Source organism: Callionymus lyra, chromosome 2 (genome assembly GCF_982586985.1).
Source record: "Callionymus lyra chromosome 2, fCalLyr1.hap1.1, whole genome shotgun sequence".
In the NCBI taxonomy this organism is placed as follows: Eukaryota; Metazoa; Chordata; class Actinopteri; order Syngnathiformes; family Callionymidae; genus Callionymus; species Callionymus lyra.
In genome coordinates, this window is record NC_141819.1 from 7,569,345 (window position 1) to 7,596,225 (window position 26,881).

At 38.3% G+C, this 26,881-nt stretch overlaps 1 protein-coding gene across 1 annotated transcript in view; it reads left to right on the plus strand.

Moving 5' to 3' along the window:
* Positions 1 to 26,881, plus strand: part of LOC148085221 (uncharacterized) — a 337,696-nt gene that overhangs the window by 35,736 nt on the left and 275,079 nt on the right. The window contains exons 2-3 of the mRNA XM_087783363.1: positions 1,871 to 1,961; positions 2,030 to 2,164. Coding sequence (XP_087639489.1) covers positions 1,871 to 1,961; positions 2,030 to 2,164 — 226 coding nt within the window. The remainder of the gene's footprint in view (positions 1 to 1,870; positions 1,962 to 2,029; positions 2,165 to 26,881) is intronic.

The following is a 26,881-nucleotide window of genomic DNA, read 5'->3' on the forward strand; positions in this document are numbered from 1 at the left end:
TTGATGAAAAGAAATTAATCAGACATAACTAGACGATCCTTGTTGATGTTTACAGAAGTTGAAAAAGATCTATAAATGATTGCTGAGAAAATCGGAATCTGACATTCAAACACCTGACATGTACATGTGTTTATTTGTCAGCATGTGTGGTGTGTGTGTGAGTATTTGTTTTGAATGTATATTTGTGCTTTGACGTGTGTGCTTGGGTGTATTTGGGTGTGTGTGTGCTTGGGTGTATTTGGGTGTGTGTGTGCTTGGGTGTGTTTGTGTGCGTGCATATTTGTTTAACTTTCTGATGACGCAGTTTATAAGAATCTAGTATTTTTCAACCACTGTGAGTAATTTGTCTATAAATATTCTTTATCAGCAAATAATATACCTTTATCGTGTGTCTGTGCTGTTGTAGTGACTGATAGTGTGATCATGTGAGTGTGTATTGTTAATATAGACCAGAGGTGCGTAAAAGTCGGCCGCGATCTACCGGTCGAGCCGTGACATAATAAAATATGAAATAAGAAAATAAAAGAGAAGTAATCGACGCAATAACCATTTATGTGACATGAACAGCAGCCAGTCGGAGCTCTGGTCTCTTTCAATGTGAGCGCAGCAAATTTAATATCTATCAAGAATAATAGGAGCGTGAAACTTGACTTCCTGACAGGTTTGAAGGTGTCCTATGTACATATTTACTGCTCAGATCCAGAGACACATTAATATCAATATGTTTGTAGATACATGAGTGGATAATAAATTGTACTTCAAATTAAACTTAAAAATGTTTCTCATTTACTAAAATAATGATCTTTATTTATTAAGACAACATGATGTATATGCAATTGTTTTCCAGGCATTTTACAAAATTAGGAAAAAACGAGAAGGAATTATAAGATTGTTTTTATAATGTAACAAACACAGTGGGATCCTTCAAGTCTTCTCTACGAGAGTCACAGACGTTCTTGTGAAACAACATCACGTCAGTTATATCAAAGTGAAGCTGCAGAATGAAAGCAGCTAAAGCCGGTTTCCTTCATGTGATCACGTGATCGGAACTATATCCTTAAAAACACACTTGTATAAATACACCATCACATAATAACTACATGAAAAGAAAACACTCTCATTTTAAAAACATAGTAAGAATAAGTGCATGTGTTGAGCAGGTGAGCCACAAATTCTAATGAAGCTCAGAGACGATCAGACCATCATCATCATCATCATCATCATCATCACTACAGTGCTTTAAGTTACTGATCTAAAGTTTTATTCTCGTTAAACTTGATCATAAAATGATTCAAATAAGCCAATGATAGCCTCTGTAAATACAATATTCTTGTTAATAAACGTGTATGCAAACATATAAACATTTATATTAAGTCTGGTCCATGTCAGTAATGTTTGAAATATATAACAATATAAACTGTTAATCCATTTCATGAATTAATTTGTTTTTCTCACTGAAAGGAAAGTCTCGTGGTTCATTTAAACATCATTGACATATTTTAATGGAGGCGTGAAAAGGGATGAACCCGTCTGAATTCTACTTTGATTTGGATGAAGAAAGTAAAAATGCTTGAATTCCTGTCACGCACAGATTCATCCATCTGAATATTGTTATTTACTATTTTCTGGGTTTGAGTGTACAAACTTTTTTAGTAGGAAATCAATGCAGTGGAGGATGAGATTTTGACACTCGTTTGAAAAACATGCTCCATCTAACCCTGCCTGTAGAGGGCGGAGGACGTGTGAAGTAAAATCTGTTTTCCTCTAATGAAAACAGGACATTATGAAAGTATTGATTATAGTTTTTACACTATGAGGCGAGAACAACTTTTGATGTTGACAAGAATCTCACGAGTGTGTTTGTGTGAAGGTGAAGACTCTGCTGAGACTCATGGTGAGGACAGAGACTCCTTTAAATACCCTCAGTGTGAGGAGCACGATGAACAGACCAGCACTCAGAGGTGAGACAAGGACCTCCAAGATTGTCCTCCATGTCTTCATTCTCACTCATTCTACTTCTGTGTTCAAGATCAAAGCAGCAGCAAGAACCTGCTGGACCTGGACCAAGATCTGGACCAGAACCCTGCTGTGTGTCTCTGAAGAGTGATGATTCAATGTGGAGATGGATTGACTTCAGAGGAAGTGAAGAGTCTCCAGGTGTGAGGTGAGAGTGAACAAGTGTGAGTCTACCAGGTTCATACACACATTAAACCAGAGAACTTCACTTCACTCTCAACACCAGCAGGGGGAGATAAAGACACAATACTAACCTCAAATGTTGCTTTCAGTTGTTTCAAGGTTATTTATGTATTCTGTTTATAGTATATTGCATTATTTTTAACTTATTAATATTTATATTTATACTTTTTTGAATACATTCACTCAGCTGTGTATTTTAACGGTTGCCAAGCAACGAACTTTCGTTGCCAGTTTCACTGCAGTGTTTAAATTAAAAACCTCAAACGTTGCTTTCACAGTTGTTGTGCAGAGGTGGACATGTGCAGCAGTGTGAGGACATCTAGTGGTTCAGCTGGTGAATACCAGGATAGAAAAAGATGAGAGTTGATCAGAGTTTTGTTTTCATCAGGATCCAGCAGGAGGAACCAGAATATTCTGGACTGTTGTTCAGTCCTTGATGTTTAAAGTCTCCATATGTTATAATATTACATTTAAACTAAACAGTTTAGTTTGATAATATTTGTATTAGAATAGAATAGAATAGAAAAGCTTTATTCATCCCCAGAGGGGAAACACTTTCACAACAGCGCAGTTGAAAAAAAAAAAAGTGCAAGGAAAAAAGAAATAATAAAAGAGGTAATACAAAATAAAATAAAAACGATCTTAAAAATATACAAATTATTTACAAAATTAGAAATGTAACACTATTAACAAAATAAAATAGAATAAAAATAAAATAAATAGAAATAAAAACAGAAAATAAAATAAAAATAAAAAACCCACGAGAAGAAAAACACACTACCGATCAGGATACCATCAGGATATTTAAAGTAGAGAGTTAAATATCCTGACACCAGTTGGGATGAAGGACCTTCTATAACGCTCGGTCCTACACTGGGGGTGCCTGAGCCTGCCACTGAAGGAGCTGCTCCTCCACGGTCAGGTGCAGTGAATTATTCAGAGGGTACTCTCTGTCATTTTGTGAGGAACCTTCAAGTTAGATCGTCTCCACACTGAAGAGCTTATTCACAGTCCTGACTTCATCTCTTCTTCTCAGAGTGGACCATCAGAACTCAGAGCTTCTCATTGGTCAGCATCATCCCTCACAACTGGAAACCATACGGCTGGTATGTTCATGAACCAGAGGAGGTCTTAATCCTAGAGGTTCCTTTTGTTCACGATCATTCAGCTGAATCAAAGTTTCTGGTCTTTGAGATGATCCACTATCACTCTGAGCTTCTTCTCTGTGATTCTGATTCAGTCACTGGAGAGAAACTTCTACAACTATATGCAGAAGGAGCTGAAGAGAGTCTGGAGGTTTGTGAGTCCAGAGACTCCACAGACTGAGGAGGAAGATGAGAAGTGGAGAGTCATCAGAGAAGACTTCCTCAGGATCACAGTTCATCTCCTGAAGGACATGGAGCAGGAGGATCTGGCCAAGCGTCTGTGGAGCAGTAAGAACATGTGAACACACATGAAGAAGCTGAAGAACACTTTCCTCAGATCTGAAGATTTTACTCCAATTTCACCTTCTACAATCTTCTGACTCGTGTGACTTATGTCTTCATTCAGGAAGTATTGCTTCCTCTCAGTCATCATCAAAGCCAGCATACAGAAAAATCCAGCCGGATCATCTATATGATGCAAAGGAGCAGGTGTGGTGAACAACGTTGGTCTAGCCCGAGAACACATTATGCAGTCATATTTCTTATGTTGTTTAGCAGTTGGATGGATCCATTTTAACCACATGTTTTCTTCATAATATCCCATTTCGGTTGCCATAATGTTAATTTTATCTAATACAGAAGTGCGTTTCTTAGTTATATTCAGGAAGAATATACCTATTGGATCATGTCCATTTTCCCAGCTTCCTAAACCATACAGTCCAGTGTCTTTGAGTGCAGGGGATGAAAGATGAACAGAAAGAGGATTACATCGATTCTTAACACAATTTGCTCTGGCCGTCATTTTAGTTATTGAGATTCGTTGGGCCAGTGGATTGAGATCAGTTTAATGACAATTCCATCTGACGGGGCCAGTGTTAGCAACAACACTCTTCCAGGATGAACAAAGTGAATCGGTTTTAGATCGAATAATGTTCATGATGCATTCACGGGTGGTACATTTTGCAATAGACTTGCTGAGGTTGCAAAGTGAATCAATCTTACAATTAGGATGCCAGACCAGACAGAGATACTTTGGGTTTGGTCGCCAAATGGCATCGTTTGTGCAGGATCCACAATCGGCAACAGAACAGTAGTCAATTTGAAATGTCTGATCTTTTCCTACCTCTGCGTTGTAGATAGGAGGATAGTTTGGGGCTTGACGCTTTTGTCTAGCAGACAAATTCATGGGCTTGGCCAATACTACAGATTTTGATCTGGGCTGTAGCAGAATCAGTGGCCTTAGTGGATGTATCTGAGATGGAGAGATTTGTTTCCAGTATGAGTATCAGAATTATTATTTTAGCAAAAATTCTGAACATTCTTGGTCTCTTTAAGGGATGCCAGGTCTTTCGGCTGTTGTCTGACATATTGCTTTTAGGTCAGATCTGATATCAGCGAGGGATCTTTTGGGATCCTCAGCTTTCGCACAATGGCTGAGATGTATCCAATTGGAGGGCTTTCCCTCCTTAAAAACCTTAATCGAATGAGTTTTGGCTTCCAACACTTCAAACGGACCGTTCCACTTTGGAAAACTCCAGTGAACTCTATAGTGTTTCTGCCAGATCCAATCCCCTGGCTTCAGTTGTAGATCTCCTTCCTCCAGGTCCCTCTGAAGGATTTCCGGCACCTGGTGAGTGAAAACTTGTGCAATCTTATTCAAGGCAGAGATATAATCTGAAAGATCAACTCTAATGTCGTCAAGGGAACCGTCCGGTTCACTAAACGGACCAGATGTGCTAGGTCCAGGCATCAACCGTCCGGTCAATACCTCATGAGGGGAGAGACCTAAAGTCTCGTTAGGGCATGATCTCATTGCCATCAGCGCTAATGGCAATGCATCAAGCCACTTCAGTTTAGTCCCCACACATTGTTTTGCCAACATCCTCTTAAGAGTCCCATTCGCTCTCTCAACCAGACCTTGCGAAGCAGGATGATACACAGAACCAAAACTATGTTTGATGCCAAAGAAGTCTTCCACTGTTTTCAAGTCTTTGTTAGAAAAGTGTGTACCATTATCAGACCTAATGCGCCTAGGAAGGCCAAACCTAGGTATCAGCTCTTTTGTCAACCACTTAATCACTTCTGCTGCCGATTCAGTTCTAGTGGGAAAAGCCTCAACCCACCTAGAAAACACATCAACACAAACCAGTAGGTATCTCAAACCTTTTACCCTGTTGTCAAGTCCCATGTCTGTCAAGTCAATAACAATATCCTTCCATGGACCACTAGGGGGCGGAAATGAACCCATCCCCACTTTGAGGGTAGCTCTAGGATTGTACTGTTGACATGCCTGACGCTCCAAAACAGTCAGTTTAGCCACATTATTCAAATGGGAATGCCACCAGAACCTTTCAATTTTCGACACCATTTTCTTGTTGGAAACGTGACAAGATGCTGACTCTCTTGACACAAACTCTAATAGAACCGCTGGAGCAATAAGTCTCCCATCACTATGCCTCCAGAGTTTACCCACTTTCACAGCACCTCTGTTCAACGACACAGATCTTTCTTCAGGACTGGCTGAAGACTGCAACTGTTCAACTGTTTCTTCAGAAATGGCCGAAGAAACCTCCCCCTGAAGGACCGTTAAAGCAACCACCAACTTAGCATGATAGCCAGCCGCTAGCTTGGCGGCCTTGTCAGCTTTAGCATTACCTTTAGAAACCACAGAAGTCCCTAATTGATGACCTTTGCATTTCAATACTGCAATTGGTGATGCTAAACCCATCAAAAGATCATTCATTTCAGAGAGATGTTTAATTGGAGCCCCTGTGGCTGTAACAAACCCTTTCCTCTTCCAATGAGGAAGATCGATATGGACAGCATGATGTGCATATGCAGTCAGTATAGATATTAGCAGATTTTCCAGAGGCCAAGAAAAAAGAGCCCTTGTGAGGGCAAAGATCTCAGCTTTTTGAGCGGAACAAGGTTGAGGAACAGATACAGCTTCCAGTGTAGAAAACACACCATCCGATGACAATTTCACAACAGAGTAGTAACAAAACAGAGTCATCTCTACTTCTGCCAAATCCACATCAGTTACAGAGTCACAGACTTTCATATCTGATATTGCCAACGCTACACAGTCATGTGGGAGACCAGCTGTCCCCATGTCGTCAGCCATGTTAACACCTTCAGCTGTGTAATTGATGTGAGGTTGGTCAAGGATCTGTTTAAGCCTTTGTTGTCTCCGTGCAGACAAAGTAAAAGCCAAAGACTGTAAAAAACTGGCAACTCCATGAGAGGTGTGGACAAAAATGTTGTGATGTATTACAATGTGGGAAGTTTTCGTGAGTGCCTTAGCTATAGCTATGCAGTGTCGGGTGCACAATGGATGACCCATTTCTATGTTATCAAGGACTGTACTGTAATACATCAAAACCCGGCGTTCACTGTTAGCCTTTTTAAAGAGAACCGCATTGACAATACCATTGGTCTCACTTACATCAAGATGGAATGGTTTAGTATAGTCTGGAGGTGACAAGTCAGCAGCCCTAGCAAGGGTTTGTTTCAACTCATTAAAAGAAAATTCTGCTTCGGTTGACCACACAAGTGTTGTCTTAGTGTTCTTGTGGCCAGCTGCTTTCATCATAGCTCTGAGTGGAGCAATCAGAGTGTGGTAGTCTGGAATGAACTGTTTGCTGTAGCCTGTGAGACCCAAGAAAGACATCATGTCTTTGACAGTCACAGGCTGTGGGTGTGTCAAAATAGATTGTCTATGTGATTGAGAGAGTGATTTCTCACCACTTTTTATCAATCTTCCCAGGTAGGAGAGATTTTGTCGACAAATCTGAGCTTTCTGTCTGCTGATTTTATAGACTTTCTTAGCCAAGAAACGTAAAATAATCTCAGTAGCTCTTAAATTATCCTCAGCCGAGGGCGCACCAATTAAAATGTCGTCAGCATAATGCAAAAGAACAGCATTCTCAGGCAATGAGAGTTCCTCAAAATGCTTTTTTAGGCAATAGTTAAAAATTGATGGTGAGTCAATGTAACCTTGTGGAAGTCTAGTGTATGTGAGATGTTCTCCTTGGTAGGTGAATGCAAAGATATTTCTGCTATTCTCATTTAAAGGGATGGAGAAAAATGCGTTGTAGTAGTAGTAGGAATCGGTGCTAGGTGAGAAGAATAGATTGTTATTCTGAGTTTTTACCCAATCACAAGCTGTTTTGCATTTTTTAATCATGGGTTCCAGGGCTCTAGCTTCCCCACCAGCAACAACAGCCAAAGTAACATGAGGGACAGAAGTGTCGGAGAGAGCATAGAGAAAACCTTGTTCGTTTGTTAATTCAACTTCAGCCGCCACACCGTCCGGACCCACAAAAATGTCACCGCACACAAGAGTCAAGATCATGTTTGCGACCAGAACGTGCCATTTGTCATCGTAGTCAGGGTCATCATCATCCCAGACATAGTTCATAGTTCAGTGCGGGGGGTCCGCAGGTGGATCATACGAGCACAGCAGCATAATCCATTTTTTCCAGGTCTCAAAAGTCTTTTCAAGTTGGGAGAAACCATCAGGGGGTTCAATCACGTTGAACCAGTACACAGCGGCCTCCCTCTCTGGTGCGGGCAAGAGTTCATTTTCGGTGGAGAGTTGGGCAGAGAGTTCATGCTTGTGCAGCTCAGGATAATTGCAGTAATTGTAGGTTTCACCATTTGTTAAAACAGAAGAAATAGTAGTATTAAGAAATTTGACTTGTAGCGAGTAGAAGAAAAACAAATAAATAAAATAAAATCTAATGGGACAAAAATTTATAAAATAATAATTATAATAATGATAATTATAATAAAAATAAAGTAAGAATAAGAATGTAAATTAATAATAAAATTAAAAAAAAGAATAGAAATAATAATAATGATAATAGTTAAAAAATTAAAAATTAAAAAATTAAAAAATAAATAAAATTAAAAAATAAATAAAATTAAAAACATTTTTTTTTTAAATAATAATAATAAAATAAACGAAAAAAATTGAAAATTAATAAAAATGAATTGAAATAACAAATTCAATGTTTAAAAAAAAAATTATATTATATATATAATAATATATATATATACAAGGTTATAACTAATTCAAATAATAAGATGTAATTTGTAATTTAATCTGTTTATTTTATGTAATTTAAATGTATTAATCGAAAAATTAAGAATACTGATCTAATTAGATAAATGTGATTGATTTAATTGAATAATTACACTAAATGAGTCAGTAGCAATAGTCAATTAAGAAGTAAGTAAAGGGAAAACCAGCAGGGGGCAGCACATCAAACACAACACCAAAGATCAGGAATTGAGAGAAGAAGAGAAAACAGGAACTAGATGTCAAAAAACGTACACACGTGCAAGCAGTCAATGACACACTTCTTTCAGATAAGCAGTATTAGTTAAACAAAACAACAGAGTTGATCAATTGACCATGTGAAATAGGAGGAGAGGGTGGTTAAGATAATGGGGTCAAAAGGTCATTAATACATGCAGAAACAAAGGATGTCAACAATCAATGTTAATTGTGTTATTGTTATTGAACACTGCAGAAGAAGGAGAAAATTGAAATGTGAGTTGTTTTAGTTTTTCTTCTTAACCCAATTATAACACTAATTAACTGTATAAATTTATATATACCTTAATTAAGAAACAGGAATAATTGTAAAATAACTATTGTAAACAAAGAGTGTTGCTTAATAAAGAGAGAAGATAATCATATTAAACCCAACCAAAATACTTAAGAGATAAATAAAGAAGGGAAGGAAATAAAGAAAAATGGTTAACAATAATACTTATAACAAGAGATAATTGAAATCAATTTTAAAAAAATAAAATAGAAATGACAACAATTGGTAAAGGTAAGAGAAAACGTAAGAAGTAAAAAATTGAAGGGAGAAGAAAAAATAAAATTCAGAACACCAAAATAGAAACCTGAACAATCACTTTACACATTCACTTCAATTAACATTACTTGCTTTCATAAACAAACAATCTAGAAAATAGAATTCAAGATGAAGAAATAATTTGTGTGCGGAGATGAACCAGCAGGGGGGGTCAGTGAGGAAAAAGTGGGAAGTCTTAGAAGTCCAACCTCTAAGTGAAACCACTCCCACCAAAAAGGAAACTTTCTTTCGGAGCTCAGTTGCCTTGCCGCAGCTGACCAGACAACGTCTGCCAAGCAGCAGTTCTTATCAGCAAGAGATAGTGTCCAAAGACACACACACACACACACACACATACACACACTCTAATCTGAGTCACACAAAGTCGGAGATCTTTATATATACAGACAGAGACAATTTAAACAAAACAATATGTCATGACAATACGACGACAACAGTATTTTACCAAAACAAGTCTAGAGACACACTATGCTACGTGGAACGAGACTCTAACCAGCCTGTCGTGTCTAAAGTGTTGAAGTCATAATGGCAGGAGCCTCTCAAATCGCTCAATTAGCTTCCAAACACCCTGGATAGGAGCCTCTCAACTATTCCATTCTATTTCAACCCCCGTCGAACTAACTCTAAACTAATCACCAATGAGACTTTGTCCATCACTGTGATTGTTCGGAAAAATTAACTAGTCCTGACTATACTGCCAATTTTTTTTTTGTGGAGCCTCTCAACACAGAACACAATGAGATCTAACTGGCCTACACACCCACAGCTGGCAGAGTCTTCAGACCAGGATACTGGGAGAGCCTCTCAAATCCCACCTATCCCCAAATTAATGATAGCTACTTGGCTTACTGAAAAAGTATGTCTACCATAATCACCCATTGGCCAAGCATCCTAACTAGTTTAAGAATCTGAAATTAAAAATGTCAGACGCCCGGTAGAGGGAGCCACTTATACTTCCACCCCTACTCTGAATTCTCAAGGGTTACCAGGTCGTGTAACCGTCTCCTCTGCCTATCAATTCAACTTAAATTCTAATCAACGTTTTTTCTTCAAAACTTCACAACGTTTTTTTTTTCAAACTTCACAACGTTTTTTCTTCAAACTTCACAACGTTTTTTCTTCAAAACTTCAACCCTGGACACGATAACGTCGTCTACACTTAATACAACAACAAACAGCAACAGACAATAAAATACCCCAAAAACGAGCATCATCTTAAGAAAGCACTATTGAAAAATATAATCTAAATTTGTGACAGAACCAGAGACTTACGTTTATTCGTCCAGGCAACCAAAACTAAAAAATATCTAAGCTTTCCTAACTTACAATATACTTTCAATTAATTCCAAAATACAAGCTAACACAAATCTATGTAATAAATAAGAAAAAAATCTTTCTCACCTGATTCCTGAAGTAAGGTATAATGGCGCCTCTGGTTGCCTGGAGAACAATCAGCTCAGAGTTCCTCTCGGAATCGAAAAGGCCTTCAAACCACCAGTCCACGCCAAGGGTCACGGTCACCAATTTGTTTGGGGTTTCTCTGTTCCGAGGAACACCGACCCTCCCCAGTCTCGTACGTGGTGGTGGACAAGAAAGACAGACACAGTATTGAGTTTAAGAGAAATAATGTTTGTTTAGTGAATTATGCAAAAGACAGAGACAAGAACTTACGTGATCACGGGCGCTAGCAACCAGAGAGATCTATCGCAGACGTCTTCAAATGCCAGAACGCAAAGATCAGACAAAATGGTGGATCTTTATAGTAGAATATTCAGGTTAACACCTCTAGTCAAATGTGAATGTAGGATTGGTCAGTGACTGTAAACACTTGATTCTAAGATGGCCGTCGCAGGTGATCGTTATGGAAATTTACCAAAGTTGTTTCTTCTCGAGAGAGAGTTTGTTCCCAGCAACTTACTGGACTGTTGTGTCTTTCAGTGTGAGTTCTCAAACAGGTTTACACTGAATTCCTGGAATCTGGGATTGTTTAATCTTTCTGTGTGTGTGAGGCTTGTGACCTCGGCCTTTGAATTGTGAACCTGAGTTTAGTTTAAGTGAATGCAATGCAAGAATATGATTATTTAATATGAATTAAATATGAAAGATTATCAGTTAATCAAGTGACTATTTGAAATGTGTGTTAAATCTAGATGATTGATTACAGTAAAGTTGTCATTTCCTTACAGTGTGGAGAACAACTGAAGAGGAGCCTGCAGAAGAAGTTCCACAGTGTGTCTGAGGGGGTCGCTAAAGCAGGAAACTCTGCTCCTCTGAATGAGATCTTCACTGAGCTCTACATCACTGAGGGGGGCACAGACCAGGTCAACCAGGAGCACGAGGTCCGACAGATTGAAGCAGCCACCAGGAACCAGACCAGACCAGAAACCACCATCAGACAAGAAGACCTCTTTAAAGCCTCACCTGACAGAGAACGACCAATCAGAACACTGCTGACGAAGGGTGTGGCTGGCATTGGGAAGACCCTCCTGACACAGAAGGTCACTCTGGACTGGGCTGAAGACAAAGCCCACCAGAACTTCCACTTCATATTTCCTTTCACCTTCAGAGAGCTGAACCTGTTGAAAGAGAAGAAGTTGAGTTTGATGAAACTTGTTCATCTTTTCTTTCCTGAAACCAAAGATCTCAGCAGCTTTGAAGGACTCCAGGTTCTGTTCATCTTAGATGGTCTGGACGAGTGTCGACTCCCTCTGGACTTCCTCAACAGTCGGCGCCTGATAGAAGCTACAGAGTCCACCTCAGTAGACGTCCTGCTGACAAACCTCATCAGGGGGGATCTTCTTCCCTCAGCTCGTCTCTGGATCACCACACGACCTGCAGCAGCCAATCAGATCCCTCCTGAGTGTGTGGACATGGTGACAGAGGTCAGAGGGTTCAATGACCTCCAGAAGGAGGAGTACTTCAGGAAGAGGTTCAGAGATGAGGAGCAGACCAGCAGCATCATGTCTCACATCAGGAGGTCACGAAGCATCTACATCATGTGTCACATCCCGATCTTCTGCTGGATCACTGCCACAGTTCTGGACATGTTGAAGAGCACAGAGACAGAACAGCTGCCCAAGACCCTGACTGAGATGTTCATCCACTTCCTGATGGTTCAGATCAAAGTCAAGAAGGTGAAGTTCGACGGAGGATCTGGGTCTGACACAGTTTCTGATCCTGAGAGCAGGGAGATGATGGAGTCTCTGGGAAAACTGGCTTTTGAGCATCTGCAGAGAGGAAACTTGATCTTCTATAAGTCAGACCTCACAGAGTGTGACATCGACATCTCAGCAGCTTCAGTTTACTCAGGAGTGTTCACTCAGATCTTCAGAGAGGAGAGAGGACTGTACCAGGACAAAGTGTTCTGCTTCATCCACCTGAGTGTTCAGGAGTTTCTGGCTGCTCTTCACGTCCACCAGACCTTCATCAAATCTGGAGTCAACCTGCTGGAATCAAAACCAACATCTTTACTAAGAATCCTTAGTAGAAAAAGTCAAACAGAAAGGTTCTACCAGACAGCAATAGATGACACTCTGAAAAGTCCAAATGGACATCTGGACTTGTTCCTGCGCTTCCTTCTGGGTCTTTCTCTGCAGACCAGCCAGAGTCTCCTTCCGGGTTTGTTGACACAGACAGGAAGTAGCTCCTGGACCAATCACAACACAACAAAGCTCATCAAGAAGAAGATAAGTAAGAATGTGTCTCCAGAGAGAATCATCAACCTGTTCCACTGTCTGAATGAAGTGAAAGACACTTCTCTGGTGGAGGAGGTCCAACAGCAGCTGAGATCAGGAGGTCTCTCTTATCAAATGTCTTCTTCTCAATGGTCGGCCCTGGCCTTCATCTTACTGTCCTCAGAGAAACATCTGGAAGAGTTTGACCTGGAGAAATACTCTGCTTCAGAGGAGGTTCTTGAGAGGCTTTTGCCGGTGGTTCAAGCTGCAAACAAAGTTCTGTAAGTTGATCAAACACTGAAACATTCATGATGATATGAAGTGAACATGAATGTTTGTTTTACTCTTTCATCATTGTTGTCTTGTTGTCATGTTTACAAGGTTGATCATAATCTTTGGAAACCTGCTTCATATTTTCTAAACAAATGATGATCATCTATAAATTCAGATACTTTTCCTCAAATAAACTCTTTAAATTCTTGTCAAATAGAAAATTAAAAAAGTCACTTGTTGATGAAACTCGTCTCTTTCACAGGCTGAGATGTTGTTGACTGTCAGAGAGAAGTTGTTCACTTCTGTCCTCAGTCCTGGACCTGAGCAACAATGAAGAGCTTTCAAATATTCGAATAGACTGGCTGATATTGAGAAGGTTAAGAAACACATGTTGGTTAAAAGAGCTAAAGCGTCATCAAAGTTATAAATCTCATGGCAACTATGAATAGTTCACGACTGACACACCAAAGCTGTGTCTCAAATCGCATGGCTCCATCTCACACTGACGTTGTAAACAGAAGTTACGTCTTGTGTATATATGTATATATGGAGTTGCCCAAGACACATTTGTGCTTTATTATATATATATATATATATATATATATATATATATACGCATAAACTTACAGGTACATTTTTAGCCAGCAGTAGAAGGATGAGACGTCTTCGGTGCTGATACCGGCGTAAATATCTCGCGAATATTTCGTTACCCATATTTTTTCTTTATTTCTTCTTCCAAACTTGCAAATCGTGTCAGCCAGCAGGTGTCGATAGTGTTCCTACAGCTGGTTGAAACCATCGTTAAATAGTAGTAGAAGAAGAAGCTGTCACGTTATTTCCTGTTAGCGCGTAGCAGCAGAGTTTGATTTGAGACATACTATCTGTGGAGAATTAGTTACTAGTTAGTACGTACACTATTCTGATGAATACTAACTTCTAATATACTAAAGAGAAATATGTGATTTGAGACACAGCACAAGACTTGTGCTGTGTCTCAAATCGCATACTAGCGTACTAAAAGTTAGTATTTTTAGTACGTTAGTGTGTCTCAATTCTTAGTATGCGAAATTTAGTGCGCCATGCATACTAAATTGGCGTACTAACACGCCCACAAAACTAGCATGGTTCGATGGACACTAACCATACTAAACAGCCGCCATTTTAGTGACGTTTTAAACGGAAGTTACGTCATATATAAATGCATATATATGCATATACTTAAATGTGTATTTTCAGCAGCAGTAGGAGGATAAACACGTCTTCGCTGCTGATACCAGCTTAAATATCTCGCGATTATTTAGATTATCATATTTTTTCTTTATTTCTTTTTCCAAAGTTGCAAAACGTGCTGCCAGCAGGTGTCGGCGATAGCGTTCAAACAGCTGCTTGAAACATCGTTAAATAGAAGTAGAAGAAGAAGCTGTCATGTGATTTCCGGTTAGTGTGTAGCTTCAGGGTTTGATTTGAGACATACTATCTGCGGAGAATTTGCGTACTAGTTAGTATGCATACTAAACTGATGCATACTAACTTCTAGCATACTAAGATTAGTATGCGATTTGAGACACAGCATTGGTATTTCCTTGAATTCGGCCATGACACTTTCAGACAGACATGTTGTACGAGTGCTTCTGCTCTGTAGTGCTGGATCAGCTGTAATGAAATCAAAAGTTATTAACTGATGGTCAGACAACACTGAGTTCTGAGGAGAGACAATGATGTTTTTAACTTCAAGTGTGTATGCTGGAACAATATTTAAGGTGTGGTTGAAACAGTGAGTAGGTTCATGTACGTACTGAGAGGAGCCAATGGATTCTAGTATGGAATTAAACGCAAACATTTAATTTAAAGATACATAATCATCCTCATACAAGCAGGTTTCAGTAAAGAAAACGTTTGTAAAATCTGATACGAGTTCATTAATAAGTGCAACTTTTGATGACATGGATCTTGAGCTTAGATCCTGTAGAGCGGTCGATGTTCACTGGTTCTAATGATTGACTGTGAGATTCCTGAGTTCAACCACCAAAAGTACTTTCAACTTAAGAAGGATTGAAGGGGTTCAGGTGTCACGACAATCTTCTTGTTGACAACAAACCACAACCTCAATATTGTTGTTACTCTATCATCATGATTGTCTTGTTATCATTGTATTATATGATATATATTTATACTGATTCTGTGTATTATGCCAGGCATTGTACATCACAGAGATATTGACATTGTTTATGTATTCATGATGTGTGGGTGCGTTTACGGAACTGATATGTTACGTACGTCGCTCACGTACGGGTGTTTGTAATAATTTAGTGTGTTTTTAAATAAAGTGTTTAAAGTTGAATAGAAAATTAAAAAAGTCACTTGTTGATGAAACTCATCTCTTTCATAGGCTGAGCAGTTGTGAACTGTCAGAGAGAAGTTGTTCACTTCTGTCCTCAGTCCTCAGCTCTCCGTCCTCTAGTCTGACTCTACTGGACCTGAGTAACAACAAGCTGCAGGATCCAGGAGTGGAGCTGCTGTCTGCTGGACTGAAGAGTCCACACTGTCACCTGGAGACTCTCAGGTCAGAACATCATCTTTTCTACATCAAAGCTCAAATGTAAAGTCAGAGTTGGAAACACGAGTCAAAGTCTGTCATCACTTTGTTCTTCAGTGAAGCAGCTCATAGATACATTTGTATGTTTGTGTAGCAGGTAAAGATGTTACATAGTTTATAAAAATATCATCTTAATATATCATTGTAATGATAAACAAACAAGCGTCAACTTTAAATGAAAATGAATAATAAAAGAACAATTTTCAAAGTTGAATGTGGTCAGAATGTGGGACTATCACAGCACTAACAACTGCTTCTGTCTCAATGTTTTCTTCGCTTGTTCCCTGAATGAACTTTTGTGTTTGTTCATCTTCAACTGAAGGACATGAAACTACATGCGTACACTGGAAGAGGGAGGAGCTCAGATTGGCTGCTCTGCATGTCAAATGTTTGTGACGATTGTTTGAGATCTATTGTTACATCTGAACGTCAACCAATCCACACAATAACCATTTGATTGACATACAGAGCAGCCAATCTAAGCTCTCTTCTCTATAATTCACAGATAATTAATGTTCTTAGACTAATTAGGTTAAATTGGATATTTTACCACGGCACATGTGACCATCGCTCACGGCGCAATAGTGTGTTGCGACACAGTGGTTGAAACTGGTCTAAAGCACAATCCCATCACACAGGAGTTGTCAGACTCTGAAGTCGAGGTTCAACTCCATTAGGTGTTGCTGGTGTTGGTAGAAGACTGTTTACGTGGTTAAGTGTTTTTGGTTGGTAAAACCATAGACATGTATACATAGTCGCCGCTTTGACTGATGTGTATAAAGCGCCGCCATGTTGGTACAGTGCCATCACAGGCAGCATTTAAAACTACAGGGAAGGAGGAACTTCTCAATCTTAAAATAAGATTATTCGCAAAATTCTGGACCGATTTCCTAATGGTTTGGTTCTTGTTGTTCAATCTTTCAAATTCATAAAGTTCAAAATGTTTTTTTTTTTATAGATTGTATAGTAATTGAAGACATATTCTAAATTACTTTCCTATAGGTGTATCCATTGATGAGTTGAATGTATGTCCTTTGTGTAATCAACTGTTAAACATTGATAATGTCATCTCTCATTCAGATCTTAAACATCCTGTGTTGTGTTTTACGACCGCTCCCTTCCTCACAGCAGGGGTTATGAAGTTTCAGGGCTCAGGGGCTCTGGCCAACTGTGTCTTAATTTTTATGGCCCTTGGTGACATGGTGTTCAAAGTGCTGTCTGTGAAATTAACATATGTATTGGGGGAAGAAGAATATAGCCACGGTAAAGAAGGTCGTGATTGTTTAGACAAGGATGTTCCCGACTTTGAAGTATCAAGACACAGAATTTATGGTCCTCGAACCTGGTTGGAGATAACAGGTGTGTAGGAGGTCAGGAGATTCTTTGTTTAGATTAGTGATCAGATCAAACAACATCTGTTGTGCATTATGGAGTCAGATTTGGTTCTGGGAGTGTCTTGAGTGTCTTGGCTTTAAAAGACGAGACGATCTAAAGATTAAGGGCCACTCTCTGGGAGGACCTGGGTGAGCCAGGATGACTGACAGAGACTGGACCAAGCGCTGGAACTGTGGTATTTCTGAACAATCTGAACAATTTGAATAATTTGCATTTCTTTGTTTAACTGTTGTATTTAAGGTCTTGTAAGGCCTACTTTGGTAATCATACTTTGTTATTAATAAATTGACTGTCTTAATTCTAAAATGTCACTCTTCCTTGGATCAAACGAATGCGCAGAACTCATTAGACATGAAAGAGATTTGAGTTCCTTTAAATTGGTGGACCCTCGACGTGATCCAAGGAGGAAAAGACGACTCCGGTTGAGGTGACGGGGCCTGGATTCCTGGACTCAATAATTACAAGCTGCGCAGCATAAAACGGTAAGAAGACACCACTTTATTGATTAGAAGTCTTCTTTTGAGTCCAGATCCAAGTTTCGTGGCTGAGATCAAGATAAATTTAAATTTAAATAAGTATAGAGCAAAGTGTGTTTGATTGTTCGGAAATGCCAGAGGTTGATTGTTAAATTTTGTTGTTGTTGTTAAATATGTGTAAGGAATAAGGTCAGATGTGCTGCTTTTGATTTAAAATTGATAAAAGTTAAAAAATAAGGGTCATTTTTGATTTAATGAATCACGTTTTATGAACCTAAAGGGTGTCAACATAAATAACTTGTTCATTGAATGAGAAATGATCATAAGCTGTTAAAATTGATAAAAGTTAAAAAATAAGGGTCGTTTTTGATTTAATGAAGCAAGTTGTACGAACCTGAGGGGGTGGACACAAACAACTTGTTCATTGAATGGGAAATGATCATAAGCTATTAAAATTAAAAAGTAAAAAAATAAGGGTCATTGTTGATGCAATGAGACAAGTTGTATGAACCCAACTTGTTCATTGAATTAAACATGATCATAAAATGTTAAAATTAAATCAATAAGGGTTGTGACTACTTTCACGATCATAGGAAAGCAGACACATCTGGAAGAAAAAATAAATAAAAAATAGATAAATAATAAAATTAAAATCAAAATAGAAATGAAACAAATATTTTAATAAAGGCTTAGGCTTAAGACGCCTAATATTGATTGGGAATCAATGCCTTTAAGGTTTGGAACCTGCGTTCTCCTCGGGCTGGGCCCGGAGTATTGAGTTGTATCAATAACTTGAAGAACCGAAAAAGGTTGGAGGCCTTGGGGTCTGATCCGCCCCTAGAGAACCCAAGGAGTTAGACTCCAAGTTCAAACTAGGTTGAGTCTTTATAAAAAAAAAAAAAAAAAAAGGTTAGGAACCTGCGTTCTCCTCTGGATGAGGCCGGAGTATTGAGTTGTATCAATAACGAGAAGAACCGAAAGGGTTGGAGGCCCTGGTAATTTACAACCAAAAGAACCCAGAGTGGGACTCTGTGTTTGAACTAGGTTTAGTTAAAGACGTCATTTTTGTTTTGGTTAGTTTTGTTTTGCTTTGTATTGTGATAATAGCTTGATTTTGTGTTGTTAAGAAGTTAATTTTCTATGAAGTTGAAATTAATCTGTTGTTTGAAGTGGAATTTTGGGTGCAGCCTGCTGAGCTGAGGAAAAAACCTACAATCTTGTCCTTTTTTAGGTGAATCCCTGGACTAAAACGCAGAAAGGGCGTTGATAAAACAAATTCTCTTGAACTAAAACGTATAACATCTTTAATGTTACGTTTTTCTTTTCTTTCCATATTCTCTTGAAAAAACGTAACTTCTGTGAATGTTACGTTCTCCTTTTATATTTCCTTTGATATCAAACTTACAGCGTCTTTGAACGTTGCATTTTTTCTTCTTTTACTTTCCTAATTTACAGCCGCTGTGCTGAGAAACGTCTGTGGACGTTTTCATTTCTTGTAACAAAATGAGTGTGGAAATTGACCGGGAGAAAGAATGGTAATGGTTCCACGGTGTGGTGAATCTGTTGGGATGCAACTTGAAAAAATATTCGAGCAAATGAGAAGTTCTGTCCCAACAGCCAAGGATGCAAAGGAAGTTGGAAAAGAGGGTAAAAAGAATGTGAAAGAATGGCAGAGTACGGGATTTTTTTTAGCAAATAATCACAGATATGTTGTGTTGAAAGGATGTGCAGAGAAATGTTTGAAAGGAGAGTGTCTCTGAGAGGAGAAATGAGGGGGAAATTCCCCACAACCCCCGAAATACAGAAACACAGGAGAAACCTGGAACCACATGCAGGATCACGGCAAACATCCACGTCACTCGACCATCTGATCGACGGGAGGAAAGCAGACAACTTTCTAAAGCCAGTGACTTGACATGGAACTATTGACGACCCAAGAGACTTCTGACTAGGTAATATGAACACAAAAATACACTTATTATGAATGGTTTGGAAAACTAGGCCTTAAAATATTGTTATTGAAAATAAAAAATCCTATTAAAAATACTAAATTGATAAGAACTGAATACAATAAATTACTCGAAAGAAAATAATTAAGATTATAGCGCTAAAAAATCCTATACCAATAAAAAGTAACAATAGGTAAAAAGATAAAAGCTTTTAAATAAATTAAAATAAAACATATAAAAGGAAATACTTAATATTTCCTTTGTTCCTCAACATCAGTGAAAAGACAAGAAACTAACTGTTAAAGATAAAAATGAATTTGATCATATTAAAGTAAAACCAGTTCCATTATTGAACAGGCTCATTGTTGGACAGAGTTCTGTCATGGAGTAACACATGTCTTAACGATGGTAAGGTCAAAAGGACACTGTGTAGCAACAGGCATCCCTCCATACTGTGAATTTTACTTTTTGTAAATCTTAGTTTAAAAGCTTAAAAATACAACCCACATGGTATCATGAGGTTAAATCTAGTTGGTTTTATGGTTGTTCTGTGAATTTATGTTGCTTGACTCTATTTGGTTGGACTATGGAAGTATTTGTCTTGGCTGATAAGAGTAATGGTTACTTGTTTAAATTGTGAGCTAAAGTTAGTCCTTGTTGTAAAGTTTCGACTCTGACTGAGATTGTTCTTTGTGGCTTGTTTGTTTACTCTGAGACTGTGTCAGCTGTTTTAACATCTAGGATTGTTTAAATTAGGTATATTTTTTAGGTTTTCAAGATCATTTTATAATTCAAAGCAAGTTCTGCTCCACTCGTGAGTGTTTTCTTGTCCATGACATGAAATTAGACTGAACCTCTAGAGGGAGGAGCTCTATCTGTGGGATTGTTCACTACTTGGGGTTAGACTCTGAGATCTGTTCCTGTCCTACTAACACACTCCTTCCACTCTGTGACTTTTAACACAATTTTGAGACATAGTGTCTATCTAATTACACTTTTTCAAAAAAGCTTTTCTTTTATGGAGATGAAATTTTCTGTCAAACAATCAAAGTACTATGGGTCACAGTGAAACATCAGAAAATGACCATTACTTTGACAAACAATTTTCTGGGGTCCGACAGTCATCACAACAAATGTTTGGTTTAAGAAAAAGGCAAAGTGGCTTCTCTCCCCTCTACTGTTATCACTCTCGCCCTATGAAGCAGCCTGATTCAGGAGAGTATGGAAGGCTGGTTCGCTTATGACGGGTAAGATCCTGACTCAAACCATGGGACAACCTAAGACAGGCACAGTCACGATTACTTGACCTAAGTCCCGTGAGAAGATTTCTCACTGATGGGACCATGCAGGTGATGCTGGTGAGCTGAGGTGGAAGAGAAAGTTTGTCAGAACCCTGTCTGATGATACGACGAAGCCATTCATGGGTCATGTTTTGCGAAACAGGCCAAACCCAATACATTGACTGATCCCATGAGGATGTTTGCAGCTGAAGAAAATCCTCCTTTTCTTGCATGATATTGTTTTCTTGACATTTTCTTGTCCGTTAATTAAAAGCATTGAAAGCTCTGATTTAAAATAGAAAAGGGGAATTCTCTGTAGAGAAGATTTTGAGATTTTTTATTTTTGATTGGGAGTATAATTCTCTAGTAGAAGAGATTCTGAACAGTCATAACTGTGAGACGGTGTAATGTAGGGAGTTAGGAAATTTAAGTGAAATGAAATAGTTTAAAAAACGGGAAGTAAACTATCCTTTTATCTGCTACTTTTGGAAAGAAAACAGGGATAAAAGGAGAGGAAGAAGATATATGGTTGAAAATGTAGTATCATTGAATTGGGATAATTTTTAGGATAAGTATTGCTACATTATATTCTGATTGTAAATGATTTGATATGCTGACTGGTTTGGAGTGACAGGCTTGACAACAGAACAATCTCAGATCTACTTTGAAGATGAAAGAGAAAACTTGTTAATTTGTGTTTAGGAATGTTGAGACTTTACCAACCAGAAGTGAATGAATAATCGAAGTGATAAAGAAGTTAATGAAGAAGTTGATTCTTAATTCAGTCTGTTGAGGTCTGTAAGTAAAAATAATTTTTAACTTAGATTTGAAAAGTAATGACGAGACTTGATACATTGTCATTAGCGCTGATGGCAGTGAGATCATGTCCTATGAAGGATTTTATAGAAGTGATAATTGATAATACAATTAAAATGATTGATTTTAAGATTCTTTAGGGAACGGTTTGGTGTGTGTCATAAAGAAAAATATAAATACTTTAAATAACTATAAGGGGTTAGAATATTTTTGGGAACTTTTGATAATTGTTGATTTGAGGATTACTTTAAAATGGTTAAATTCTAAACTTAAACTGGAAATCACTTATTATGAATTTGATTTGAGTAAAGTTTAATAAAAAAAAATAAAAAAACGTTATGAGTCGAACAACTGGATAAATGAATTGAAGAAAGAACATTTAAAAGAAATAACCACTTTATATTTGATCACATCAGTTTGATCAGATGATACTGAACTTATGCATTTGACTGACTTACAGACATGACATGACGTAGACCGAACACTGTGCATCTGCAGTGCAACAGATTTTGTGTCTATGTGTTTGTGTGTTTGTGTGTCTGTGTGTCTATGTGTCCATGTGTCTATTTGTCTGTGTGTCTATGTGAGTGCCAGGATGCAAGAAGATGAGATCATGTGTGTTTGCACTGAGAGAAAGAAGCAATGAACACTAACATATACCGGCATGTGATATGTGCATGTGCATGATTTGATTGATCATTGTTTTGATATTTGTCTAACGAAGGGAACAAGATTTATCCTAAAGGTTCCAGGAATGCTGCACCTCAAGTGAGGTGGAGAAGAGTCCTCATAAATCTCTTCTTTCCTCAATTCTGTGTGTGTGAGAGTGAGAGACCCCCTTCACCAAACGTTTATTTTGCAGGATCAGGTTGGAACCTGAAGGCTCCATTTCACATATCAATGATGTTTAGTAACAGTGTTTGTTTCTAATGATGACTTAAATTCTCCAGGAGCAGAAGCAACACACCTGTCAGTAGTTTGGTGGTCTAGAGACACCAGGACCTTGTTGAGTGTGTTGTGTCTCATGATATTGTGATAATGTGTAACTGTCTTGTCCTTTGTGATGAACATTGTGCGCTTGCGAAATAACCTTCAATTTTATAGAGAAATGATTTGCAGCACTGATAGGTTTAAGTGTGGGACCTCCATGACTAAGGTAAGACCAGGAATTCATAACAAGAAAAGATTTTTCGAAATTTAGGAAGGTGGTGATAGCTGCCGCGAGACGATGCCTGGTTGAGTTTGAAGACTGTGCTGGGTGGGACCATGACTAAGAGCTCACCGCCGACATGGCTTTGAGGGTCTGAGAAAGGAGACCTAGTCCAGACGAACGGCAAGTCTAGCGGAGAGGTCGAAGGTGCCACGCTAGAGACAGGACGAGCTGAAAGGAGGGTGTAACGTGAGACCAGACCAGACACGTGAGGGTTCTACACAGGAAGCTGAACCAGCTACATCCAAGTCCGGACCGGATTGGAGTTCCAGGTGGACAGAAGAGAAGATGCGTGCTGTCCCCAACAAGTGGTAGAACGTTACCACCAACTGCGGCCCTACAATCTGCGGCCCCTACTTCCTGTGGTCCCTGCATCCTCACTCCTTGAAGTCTCACTGCTTTTCACCAGCAGTGATCCACCCCTGCACCTGATGAAGTCTCGCTGCCAGCGATGACCTTTTCCACCACATCACTACCGCTTGATGGCAATTTTCCTGCTTTTGCCTATTTCCTTAAACCATTTTGAAATATGGCTTTCCACAACAACCAGCGGAAACACCCTACAAGGCCTACATGAGTGCATTGTCCTGAGTCTTGAGCCCACATGGACTGGGGCGCTCAGGGAATTTCCATTTCTTTCTATCAAAGAGGTGCTGAATGGAATCCTGCGCCTCCACCAAGCGATCATGTCCCTCATTGAGTGTTTGTTTTGCTCATGAAATCATCTCAATTCACTTGATGAACTAAAAAGTTTGGAAGCCCACAAACAACATTGGTAGCTCGCTTGAAAACTCTTTAAATGATATCCCTTGTAATGCTGCCTTTCTGACACAAACTTGGGAATTAACTATTGAGGTTTTCTTGTTTTAAGATTCACACTGGAAATGATAAAATCTTGGTTGGTTTTGAACAAATAGATAGATAATGTTATTGAGATTTCACTGTAGCAATTGGTATTGTTCAGTGAAAGGAGGGTGTATGATTCATATCAAATGCACAGGTTAAATAGTTTTTGAATGCTTCCAAAAGTGGGAAACAGACACATAGGGTGTCCGTAAAAATTGAAAGATTGTATGAGATGATGTTTTTGGGAGTAATCTGTGAGCATGAATTTAGTTGGAGGCCACAGTATTTAAAAAAAAAAAATAATAATTTGGAAAAAAAAAAATGAGAAAAAATCTAATTGTATAATCTACAAAGTAGGGGATTTGTAAAATTTTTGCATATTATAATTCTCACTTATAAGGCCGTTTATGAAATTGTGTTGAGGTTTTGGGGAAATACATGTAGAAATACATAGACCCTATGATTAAAAACTCCAGAATGAGTTATTAGAATAATTCGCAATGTTTCCCATTAGAAAAACTACTAATACATAACTTAGAAAGTCTGGCATTTTAAAAATTAGTTGACATTTTTACATTTAAAACATTAGAAGCATTATTTTGCTTAAGAATTGAGAACTAATGTTAAATATAGTTGGTTTCATTTATGTAAGCGAAATAATGAAAGAGGCTTTGTGACATAGTTTTGTAGAAACTGGTCAGTTTAAAAATAAGATACATTTAAAAAATATAAATGAAAAGCTAATAACATTGAAATGTAAAATACCTAAGGATTACAAGGTGAAATGAATGAAATGTGAAATGATTGTTTTTATTTTTTTTGTTTAGAAAATTGATATTTTGGGTTTATTTCATGGATTACATAGGATAGGAAAATAAGTTTGGGCTTCAGCCTGCTCCTTTTTCGATTACAGAGTTTGTTTAAGGGTTTGTGGTGAGAAAATGGTGTGTAGAAGTTATGGAAATAACTGCAAACTGATTGATCATTTACCATATACCAGATTTTGAGACAAAAGGTTTTGAACTTCAACATTTTAAAGGTTGACCTCTGGTTTCAGAGGTCAAAGGAGGGATTGAAGACATATTCTAAATTACTTTCCTATAGGTGTATCCATTGATGAGTTGAATGTATGTCCTTTGTGTAATCAACTGTTAAACATTGATAATGTCATCTCTCATTCAGATCTTAAACATCCTGTGTTGTGTTTTACGACCGCTCCCTTCCTCACAGCAGGGGTTATGAAGTTTCAGGGCTCAGGGGCTCTGGCCAACTGTGTCTTAATTTTTATGGCCCTTGGTGACATGGTGTTCAAAGTGCTGTCTGTGAAATTAACATATGTATTGGGGGAAGAAGAATATAGCCACGGTAAAGAAGGTCGTGATTGTTTAGACAAGGATGTTCCCGACTTTGAAGTATCAAGACACAGAATTTATGGTCCTCGAACCTGGTTGGAGATAACAGGTGTGTAGGAGGTCAGGAGATTCTTTGTTTAGATTAGTGATCAGATCAAACAACATCTGTTGTGCATTATGGAGTCAGATTTGGTTCTGGGAGTGTCTTGAGTGTCTTGGCTTTAAAAGACGAGACGATCTAAAGATTAAGGGCCACTCTCTGGGAGGACCTGGGTGAGCCAGGATGACTGACAGAGACTGGACCAAGCGCTGGAACTGTGGTATTTCTGAACAATCTGAACAATTTGAATAATTTGCATTTCTTTGTTTAACTGTTGTATTTAAGGTCTTGTAAGGCCTACTTTGGTAATCATACTTTGTTATTAATAAATTGACTGTCTTAATTCTAAAATGTCACTCTTCCTTGGATCAAACGAATGCGCAGAACTCATTAGACAGGAAAGAGATTTGAGTTCCTTTATAATATATTCCTTCTAATAATTTCTATCTTGTCATAGTTCAAAAAGTCTTGAGACCCAGGTGCGGAAGTAAAACAAAGTTCCAAGTAGGTAATCCAACAGGGTTTAATAAAACAAGTAGAAATCCAAAACGTAGCCCAGAACGGGTGTCAATAAACAAAAGTGTATCCACGAAAAGGGGGATCAGGATCACAGGCAAAATCCAGGACGCAGGCAGGGGCACAGCTGGCCGAAAACTAAAACAGCAGGAACAAAAAGACTCACGTTAGGACGGAGAAGTACGGGCAACGTCGGAAACAGGAACAGGTCCAAAAATACGGAATAATTGTCCCGAGACATACGGGGAAGCCAAACCTCGACCAGGAGACGCAAAACTCTGGCGGATTCTTCTGGGACGAGCTGCTCCTTAAGACCAGGAAGAAACCGCCCACAAATCAGCCGCAGATCATGCGCACCTGCCTGCGCCTGTCACAGAACAAAAACAAAACAAAGGCATCAAGTGGTCAAAACATGACATATCTATCTGGTCTGAGGTTTAAAAAACAAACCCCGTAAAAAAAACCTTGACAAATGAGCGATTTATAATCACTTTTATAGTATAAACACATCATTCCTCTATAGACATAATGAACTGTAGGAGTGAGTGGCACTATACCAAGATGGCCGCCCTGTATACACACTGCTCTAGTGGGTGGCAGTAGTCTATGTATATATGTCTATGGATAAAACAGTTCCTTCCTTGACATCTGTAAATATGGAGAACACGTCATTATAAAATTTCTTTTCATTTGATGGTAATTCAAAGTAAACAGGACATGCAAAGAAAATTATAGTAAACATGATATAAAGTTAAAATGACAATATGTTCCTGAAAATGCTACTTTCATTTGGTTTAATAAAATCAATTCAGTTTTATCTAAGTTATAAAAGAAGATATTATAAACCCATCTTGAAGTATTAACCTAATGTAGAGAAAAAAGCTAAATAATAAAATCTTCATAACACGTGTAATGATGGTATAGTGACGTATTTAAATGATGTTGTGAACCATATAGTTTGAAAAAAGGCAACACGTCAAGCAGAAGTGCAAATAAAGCACAAATGTGTATATTTATGAAGCTGTTTTGTAATAAAATAACATTAAAGAAAACTTAACATCCTCATAGAGATTTCTTAAAAACATTTATCCACATTTGTACAGTAAGACATAAGTAGATTTACTACACAAACTAGACAAAACATGTTATGTTGATACATGAAG